The 10,871-nt window shown below is 30.6% G+C and overlaps 1 protein-coding gene across 1 annotated transcript in view; it reads right to left on the bottom strand.

Moving 5' to 3' along the window:
- Positions 1–8,896: 8,896 nt before the first annotated feature.
- LOC111634237 overlaps positions 8,897–10,871 on the bottom strand; it is a 21,128-nt gene continuing 19,153 nt past the window's right edge. Inside the window, exon 3 of the mRNA XM_023378962.1 lies at positions 8,897–9,148. Within this exon, the coding sequence (XP_023234730.1) occupies positions 8,912–9,148 (237 nt within the window). The 3' untranslated portion in view covers positions 8,897–8,911. The remainder of the gene's footprint in view (positions 9,149–10,871) is intronic.

The following is a 10,871-nucleotide window of genomic DNA, read 5'->3' as shown; positions in this document are numbered from 1 at the left end:
AAGCAATCGTGGGCTCGAAAGGCACTCCATGGCAGGCATCCTTATGACCTGGCCCAGGATTTTGTTGACAAAACTGCGTCAAACAGCTGGTTAGATCGGGGATGCCTCTTTGGGGAGACGGAAGGATTCATGATTGCCATACAGGATCAGATCATAAATACTAAAAACTACAGAAAACACATACTCAAAGATACAACACTCACAAATGACACATGCAGAAGATGTCACATCATGCCAGAAACTATACAACACATCACTTCTGGTTGCAAGCTCTTGGCACAAACAGATTACTTACATAGACACAATCAAGTAGCAAATATAATACACCAAGAGCTTGCAAACAAACACAAATTGGTAGACATCCACAAACCATACTACAAGTATATTCCACAGACAGTATTGGAAAACAACACGTACAAAATGTACTATGACAGAGCCATAATTACAGATAAAACAATTTACCACAACAGACCAGATATCACAGTCATTGACAAACACAATAAAATCATATACATTATAGTCATAGCCATTCCAAACACTCACAATGTACAAAACACGTGCACTGAAAAAATTAGCAAGTACACAGAACTCGCCCAGGAAATAAGGCATCTATGGAGGATGGAAAGGGTGTTTATTGTACCTGTCGTTCTATCCTGTACAGGTGTGATACCACACACACTACACAAAAGCCTGGGAACATTACAATTGAATAGAAATACATGCATCACACTACAGAAGGCCACTATATCGAATACATGCCACATTGTTAGGAAATTCCGGAATACAGACACTGACACATTTAATTAATTTTTGTTCTTGGTTGCTATGCCTTGACTCTGGTCCGGCATAGTACACAGCCACTAGTGTGAACCGAGTATAATCCTGAGGGGACCGTTAATGGCTCCTCTAAATAGTCAAAATCAGTTAGATCGCTTGACCCGATCTCATCCAGAAACAGGATTGTCATGGAAGCGAGTTAGATATTCTAGGATTGAAGGAATGATCCGAATGTCGTTTTCAACTAGTTTATTTACCGATGATTACAACTCTATGTACAGAAGGTTAGAATAACGCCGATCACATAGACAAAGGTCAGACTGCACGAGATGAACGTTTGAACCTGAACACGTCGATTCAAAAAGTGTCAACCTTGACCTCTGACGTCATGCAGGTTGGGGACGGTGGTCAGGCGCAGTGTTGCCGACCGCCGCAACTTACTAAACATAATAATAATCTATATATATATATATATATATATATACAGTAGAGTGTCGATTATCCGAAATGTCAATCATCCAAAAGAATTCCAATCGGCAAATGTAAATTTTCACCAGTGCTGTGGCGCTGCAATCTTTGGCTATGTGTTGGGCTACTCAAATATTTTACGTTTTTGAACGTAATNAGGAGAAAACCCGGAAAACTCCAAGCAGCCAGCCTGTCCGATCGCGGCGCGAACCCATGACCGAACTCTCAGTGTTTAGGGTACGAAGACCACTCGGCCACTGGTGGGCTTCCTAATAAAATTCCTAATAGGGGGTTACTATACATACTTATTCATTGTGTATTGCTTACAAACATATCTCTTAATGACTGCAATGTGGAGTAATCCAATTAGTTCACAATTATTATACATTCTAAACTTCAAGTGTGTATAATATCATGATGAAATTATGACTTGGTAGATAAATAGATGTTTTTCAGTGTTTTGTTGTCTCTTGAGAAAAATTTATACTGTTATTACCAATTTTCCAGACTATTTTTAAATAAAACTTCAGATAATAGATTAGTAAATATTTATTAATAACAAGAAATTATTTTGTCATCATTTCTTATGGTACTAATTTTAGTAAATAGATAAATTCATTTTATCATTTAAAAGTCCAAAGAACCATCCTCTCAAATAATTAATGAATCTAAAATTTTTATTTTATATATTGTCAAGCATGTCTAATTATTAGATATATACAAGCATATTGTCAATTATGCTATCTAAACCTTCTAAGATTAATTTCTTCCAAATATACAGGACTGTTGAGAGCTTGTATGGGACTGGGAAAAAGAGCAAATCTCTTTTGTCAGTTTTTTTGGAACAAATAAAATATATATAATGTTTCTTTATTAATAAAAAGTTATGTTAAAAATTTTATGTTTTAAAAATTAAAATAACCCTAATTTATAGGGGAAGGAAACACTACAGGCCTTGATATTTCTCTGGGCTTAGGGAAAAATCCCCAGCTCCTCCTCAACAGCTCTGAAAATCCACAGTATATTAAAATTCAGATAAGCTATAATTACAGTTATTAATTTACTAATTATCTTCTAATTCAATTAAAGTAATCTAATTTTTCTAGTAAAAATAGTTGTTCACGTTTAGTTGTCTAAATTTTGACCACTTAAATTAGCATATTTAATGACCTATCTAATAAAATACTTTGGTTCTAAACCCATAACAATCATCAGGTCCTTCCTTGCTAAAATATGATTTAATCAAAGTTATATACTCTTCAGTATAATAATTTATTATCTAATTATCAAGTAAGAAATTAAAATTCTCTGTAACTATCTTTAGGAATGTCTGATTTGAATACTAAAATTAATGCCTTCCTCTCAATTTCCAGCATTCACTGATTAAAAACATGAGAAAGGTATTAATTTTAGTATTTAGAAGATAGTTCCAGCTTTAAAATTAACAAAATTATCTAATTTGAATATAAAAGTCCAAATTTTTTCCTGTCTAATTTTAAAAATCACAAAATATAATTAAAAATTCATTATCTAAAAATTCAAAATTTATTATCTTTTTATTCTATTGAAATTTTATTGAACTGCAATTTGAAAATTTTAAAATTGCAGATCTATACATTCCCACAGTCACTGTTTGTCCTTTGTTAATCTTGAGAACAGAGTTAAATAAATGAAAATTGACACCAGAAATGAAAATCTTGATATAGTTAAAGGAATCCCTGGTCCCTATTAACTATACATAAACTTCAAGTCTGGACCAGAAGTCACATGGTTTTAATTCAAAATTTTCTCAATAACAGAATTATTTAGATGACTGGAATTATGCAATTGTTATCAGGAAAAGTATAATGTGCGGCCATGATGGTGCACATAGGTAAAGTTTGACCAAATCAAGATTAGTTATGGAAAACTTAGGGACCCTGATTAAATATATATGAAATTCCAGTCTGTACCAGAAATCACAATTTTTTAAAATTAAATGATGATTAAAAATTGCAGTCCAGCATTGTTATGTCACAATAAATAATTGCTTGTTTCTAATATGTTTAGACAATTATATACTTTTCATGATATGCTGTTTAACATTTTGAGTATGTAAAACATTTTTATAGACAATATATGAATTGTAAATGATTCTATGCCATGTACTGTACAGTACATAGGATGCTCACCTATACAATATTTCAAAAAATGAGAATACTTATATGGGATTATCATTTTTAATGGAAGAAAAATAGATAATATACTGTAACGTAAATGTATCTTTGTTTTTTTTTATATCCCATCTTCATCTTGAAGTTCACTGACCTTCCCTTAGCCTTGTAAATTTCTAAAGTCCCCAGATATTTCATAACCAAAAACATATGCATTGATTTAAAGTTAAATATTTTGATCTGCTGATTCAAAAGAAGGTTTTAATGTGAGTTTAACATTATTAGTCTTTCCACTATTTTGAAAGTATTATTGAGATTAATATGAATTTTAAAAATTAGTAACTTCAAAAATGAAAAAATGATGGCTAAAAGTGAAAAACAATATAATTTATGATCAGTTAAAAAATAAGCTTTTGCTTATTTTTTAACTGATCATAAATTATATCATTAAGTCACTATCTTGTATCAAATTTAATACAAGATAGTGACTTAATCGCAATCTTTTCTATTTTGAGCATGAGATGACAGCCACATCAATAGACAAAGTTTGGAGAGCAAAAATATTAACACATACTTATTCATACAATTTTAGGATTTTTTCAAACATTTAAACTCCATTACCTTGAAACATGATTGAAGGTTAGCACTATACATCCCTGCTTCATATGATTTATGTGAATCAACTAATGATAATGATTGTGATAAAAACAAACAAAAATATGGCACATCTCAAATAGTAAAATTTAAAAATTCTGTTAAATTCCATTTTTACATATGGATAAAAGCAGAATACAAATGTCAATTTATGTTGAATAAATTTACAATTAATTTCATTATGCAAATATTTACATTTTTCTTATATCTATATATATATAATTGCTTTTCCTGACTGATTGACTCACTCACTGATTCATCATTGCCCAGAGCAAACCGCTGAACCTAAAGAGGTGAAATTTGGTACACAGTTAGGGTACGTCATGGAAACACACACTAAGAAGGGATTTTTCAAAATTCCTCCGCGGGGGAGAGGGAGAGCTTTAAGTCTTAACCGGAAGAACGGCTTCTACTGTACTATTTTAGATGCGATATTTTGTTTTTATCTGCGTTGTGGTAGGGTATGCCATGGCAATGCACACTAAGTAGGGATTTTTCGAAATTCCCCAGCGGGGGGAGAGGGAAAGCATTAAGGCTTAACAGGAAGAACTGCTTCTACTNATTCTTTTAAAAATATTAAAATATACGTATTATATTCTGTAACACTACTAAACTAGAGGCTTCCGATGCACCATTTGAGCGAAAAAAAAATTGTTAAGGAAAAATTTTCTGTTAGCGAACCCTTTGTTAAATATTTCGAATGTCATCATTAGCTATAATGTAATTATCTTAATCTTCACTATCGTTACTTTTTGCCCAGCGAAGCAGGTCCTTGCAGCTAGATTCTAGATTACTTAGAAAAACAGTCTTTTATATATTAAAAAAAAACTATATTACATACAAATAAAAACCCAGTGAAGCAGATCCTTGCAGCTAGTAATAATATAAAAATTAAAATCATTTTTCATGAAAAACATTCTACCATATTTGGGGCTGCCCTCAGATAAATATTGCAAGGAGATATTATACATAAGAATGCAGACTGTTACTGTTAATTGGCACAGTGGTAGAATATGCATGACTTTAAGAGCATTGAAGCCAGCTTTATCAGTTCCTGATTTCAATGTGTGGATGGACACTGCTGAACTCTATGTGGGAGCATGATGTCACTTCCACACATTTTTCTATCTTTTGCATCTTATATATATATTTTTTAATGGTTTTTTATTCTTTATTAATACAAATGGCCATATCATAATGAAAAATAATGCCTTTTCCAATAACAAATATCCCATATTAAAAGAAGTTTTCAAAGACTGAGAAATGAACAATAATAACAACAGAAAAATAGAATGTAATGATTTAGTAATTCATAATAATTGCATTTATTTTTTTTTTCATTTTATTTTGTGATTACAAATAATATATTAAATCATTTGTTTATGTATAGACATTCATGTAATGTGGCAATAATTGTGCTGTAATTTGAAAAATTGTAGACCTATGAAATCTGAGACTAGATATGGAAACCGTGGGCAGGAGGATCCGATTAACTATATACAAACTTCTGATGCAAACCAGAAGTCATATTATTTCAATTCAAAACTTTTCTCTGAAAGCAGTTAAAAGATGACTGGCACGGCATTATTGTTAAAGGAAAAGTATACATTATAGTCATAGCCATTCCAAACACTCACAATGTACAAAACACGTGCACTGAAAAAATTAGCAAGTACACAGAACTCGCCCANTATCTCCACAGAATGTGGGTGTGTGGTCACTCTTAGCTTCATTTCTCCCCATAGACCTTACTGGCATGGGTGTCCCTACCAGGAGCTTGTGCTCCAGCCTGCGTTGCCCTATGGTTCAGTAAATTTACTGGGCTCTCCCACCACGACCAGGTGGTGACCACGGGAGAGTTATTATTATTATTATAAGCTTCACATAAGCAGAATTGAATTAACATTTCTATTGTCGGGACAAATTAGCATAGTAAACATAGTTCACACTGCCACCTTTTAATAATATAATAATTTTATTTTGTAATCTAATGCAAATATTCATTAGCAGTATACATACTTATATAAATTTTTCAAAAAATATTCAGTTGTAAACAGCAACACAATGTGACCGGTTACATTTTTCAAATTTTGGGAATACTTTCATTTTGTAAATGATGTATGTATTTGTTGATTCCTTATTATTTCCTCATAATATAGTACTCTTTTGCACTTTTAATTGTCAAAATCTTCATATCGATTTTGGCTATTGCAAAACGTCTACAATGTAAACTTCTGTATAAATTTGTATAAATGCTGTTTGGAATTGAAAATAAAAGAGATACATATGATTATAGTCCCCATGGGGGCGTTGGTCCTGTCCTACCTTTTATATCTACCTGTATTTCCCCTTCACCCTAATCTCTTCAACTTTTCTCCTTATTTCCGTTTCTTTTTTTATGGGCTATACCTTCGAGTGAGGCCCATCTCCCCTAACAGTCTGTATTACTTTATGTCATTCCTGTGTAGCAATCACTTATTATGATAAATGGAAATTGTTCTTGCTCTAAATCATCAAAAAAATTTTTATGCAATATACAAATATTCCAACATTTGGAATCTGGCATTTCTACGATATTGGTAATTAATAAAAAAAAAAAAATAATTTCACTTAGGACTAGACTTTCTAAATCAAAGGATAAAAGTTACATTCAATTATCATAAAACAATAGAACAAAGCATGGTAAAAATTTCTTTTACAAATATTTTTAAACTGAACGTAAGAAAAATGTAAAAAGGAATCAAAATTAAATATATTTTGCAATATGTGATAAAAATAAGAACACCGTAAAATTGCTAATCTATAAAATGGCATGCAAATATATGAAAGGTACCAAAAATTTCTTTTGGGTACTTTTAAGCAGAGGCAATTAGATTTTTTAAAGTAAAATAAGACACTTTATAACCAATAACCAGTGCATAGTAAAAGTAAGCAATAAATTACAAATGTTTTCTTATGAAGAGTTTTAATAAAGAAGGAACTAAATTTTTGGAGATATTACAGATATTTAAAACAGCAGAAAGAGTGCATTAATATAAGAGATGCAGATGTGTTATCAAATGCTTGGAAAGTTTTTTTATTATAATCTAAAGAAAAAAGTTTATTATAATAACAAGCAAGCCTGGAGCAAGATTAATTGAATAATGGGTTAATATATAATTATGTAGAACATATTTGTTGCAAAGTTTAATTTGGTAATATTAAATTAGGTAAATTTCAAAAATAATTTAAATTTTGAATTGAATTTGAATGTAAAAAACTGATGGACATGAAATCACGCTCGTCTGACATTAGTCTTATGATTGTCTCAAGATCTCATTTGATTGAAAGCTATCAAACATTAATTCTAAAAGTGTATTACAAACAAAGCTTACAAGAAAATTGATCTTTGCCTGAAAAGAATAAGCATTTTCACAATTATACTATAGTATTAACACAACTTTTATGTGCAAGGACTATTCTTTTATGGACAACTTATTATGTAAAACAATTAATTCTTCAACTGAGATGTGGTCAAAATTATATTCTGACATAATAGTAAACTAATAATAAATTCTAACAAAATTTGTAGTAATTGTTGCATGTAAATTTATGAAACTTGGAAACATATTTTTACATTGTGTGAAATTTGAAGAAGTAGATGTGAAAACCGAGGGGATTCCCACTTACCAGCGGGGTTCTGTCAGAGAATGTCTTTCAGAGGGCAAAAAATGTGAGTGGGGAGGATCGCAAAATCGTGACAAGATGTTGATTGTACTCAAGGATGACACATAATTATATATATATAAGAATAACATATTTAGTTATCTAAAGCTATACAAACTAGTACAAATCAAAAGGCTACAAAAAGGGAATAATCCAAAATATTTCTATATCGCAACAAGATATTCAGTCGTCAATAATTCGTCTAAAGTCTAGCCTCTATAAGGCACAATATCATCGAAGTTTAACTAGCCTAAGTTCAATCTATAAGAGAGAGTGAAAGAGACAAGAAAATGAGGGGGTCAAAATTTGTCTGTGTGTTACCTCACGGGTTCCACTTTCTAGTGTGGGTCATCGTTAGAATGCACCTAAATCGGCAGTCCTCTCCTTTCAATCAGATTGGGATACAGCGAGAGACAGACAACAATTATGGCGAAAAGGGAAGGGTAACGACGGACGGAATGGCAGTATGGGTCTGTTGTCCGCTTGTGATGTCTGCCCGGAGGCCTCGTCCAAGCCCTTTTTATACACGTCCCAGAGGGACTGACTAATACAAAACCTGATGCAACCTCATCTAAGGTTGACTTGCATCCAGGATGTGTTTATGTTACTTGTTAAAGGTTGACTTGCATCCAGGATGTGTTTATGTTACTTGTCAAAACTTGAAACCTTTCTATAGATTTATTACTTCTATCCAGTAACGTCACTTCTTCCATCTCATAAATTTGGTATCAGTTGTCAAACTAATGGAATTAAATGCTGGAGGTGACTAAGGTCAGAGTTAGTCTTGCACCTTAGATTGTTCCTTATATTGTCAGCGTTTTCGTTTGTAACATCGTACGACCTAGGAAACTTGTGGGTTGTGTTTTTCTTCTCTCATTAAAAAAGTTCAAGAGGTCACTTCTTGAAGTAACATAAAAATTGAAGGGAAAAGGAAAAATAATGAGAAGAAATAAATTATTGCAGCTCGATAATTCACGAAAGAGTGCGACTCTCACATAGAAAAAACTATTTGATGAGATTTAAATTCTAGAAAGATAATTAATTTAGTGTTTTCCAAAAATTAATTACTACTGTGTATTTTATTTTGTATTATTTTGTACTAAGTTAGTAATATTTAAAAAATTATTATAATAACTTCACTTTTAAATTATAGTTTAATCCTCTTGTAACAAACTAAGGTTCATGCAATAAACACCTATTATTATTATTACTTTAAAATAATTCCATTTATTTACTATTATTCTAATAAAAACTTCCATTTGATCAAAAATATAAAATTTATACAAATTTCTCTTAATCATACCTTTTGTTATACTTGATAAATCTTGGTCAACACATACAGCTTCAATAGACGATTGCATTATATTACACTGAGATCTGATGTGTCCATACTGAAAATTGAATGGAATACAATAATTATTACTTTCAAAACAGTCATAATCACAGATATCTATAAAAAAATATATCAATAAATGTGACTGAAAATCATTACAAGACTACTCAACAATTACACTATCTTAATCAACAATTACACTATCTTAAATTTAAAAATTATTTCCTTTTGTTAAATGTTTAAAATAACCTCTGTGCTACTAGAAGTAAACAGAAATAGATAGTCATAAAACCTTTAAAATCAGCAGAAAACAATTTAATTATAAATGTTTTTGGTCATTTTTAAGACCATCCTCAGGTTGAATACAAATTCAAACTTAACGAAATAAATATAATGGATAATTTTCCTTTGAAGTGCCAGTTAATTTAAATTAAAAATTAAAATTAAATTACATATAAATACATAAATAAATAATGAAAAAGTAAAATTAGATACATGGATAAAAGATGAAAAATAAACATAAATAAAACTTAAAAAAATAATAAAATACAATATAAGTAATAAAACAAATATATAAGGTTAGCATGCCATAGATATACGGACAAGTCACTATTGGTTATGCAAAGTTCAACTCAAAGCAGACCCTTCCATGCCACAGAGATGATATTGATCTTTTTTATAATTGATGGAATTATTCTGTTGCACACTCGTAAATGTATAGAACCTCCATGTAATGTGTGTGTTGTCTATTTCTGATACTTCTGATAATACTTTACTGGTAACATTCTAAAATTATCAGAAGTATTAGAAATAGACATCATATACATTATGCAAAGGCTCTACAGATTTACAATTTTGTGACATAGGGTCATTGATCAATTATAAAAATATCAACACACACATTGTGGGATGGAAGGCCTACTTTGTTTTGAATTTGACATAACCACACGTGAGTTCTCCATACATCTACAGGATGCTAACCTTATACAATGTTTACATGTTTTTGTATATATTTGTTTTATTATTTATATTGTTTTTATTAATTTTTTAGTTTTATTTATGTTTATTTTTCATCATTTATCCTTATATCTAATTTTATTTTTTCATTATTTATCTACATATTCATATGTAATTTTATTTTAATTTATACCAACTGGCATTCCATGTTCAGAAAATTATCCATTACAGTAGTACCTCAGGATATAAAATTAATCCATTCCTAAACTGAGATTGTATATGAAAATGTCATAAGGTGAATCATTTTTTCCCATACAATTACATGTAAAACCAAATAATCCGTTCCAACACGAAAAACACATTCAAATTAAAGCTAAGTAGTACATTGAAAAAAAAACTTTAGTAAGGAAAACACTAAAAAATGCATTTTGTAGTTGTAAATGTATAAATAACCATAAAATTCAATAGAATAATAATTGATAAGAAAAAAATGTAGTTTTATTTGCACTTTACCTTTGAGGATAGACGACGGTGGAGGTGTAAACTGGTGGTGAAGGAGAGAGAGAGAGAAGGGAAATGATACTAAAACTTAACTTACAGAATGTAACAATAACTTAACACTAAATTTATCATCTTTTCTGTTTTATATATTTTTAAAAATTTTTTATTCACTGCTTTTTGCTTTCTTTCCCTCACTTCCACCAGCACTTTCACTGGATAGAGGTCGCTTGGTAAAATATCTATCCAAAGAGGTTTGGCTTTGCCTACTTTTTAAAATGTTTCTAAAATGACTTAGGCAAATGTCATTACTCCGAGCAGCAATA

The sequence above is a fragment of the Centruroides sculpturatus genome, unplaced genomic scaffold (assembly GCF_000671375.1).
Source record: "Centruroides sculpturatus isolate CEXI.00-Female unplaced genomic scaffold, Cexi_2.0 scaffold361, whole genome shotgun sequence".
NCBI classification, from domain to species: domain Eukaryota; kingdom Metazoa; phylum Arthropoda; class Arachnida; order Scorpiones; family Buthidae; genus Centruroides; species Centruroides sculpturatus.
The sequence above is the reverse complement of the archived record's forward strand: the minus strand, read 5'-3'. Positions and strand labels throughout refer to the sequence as shown.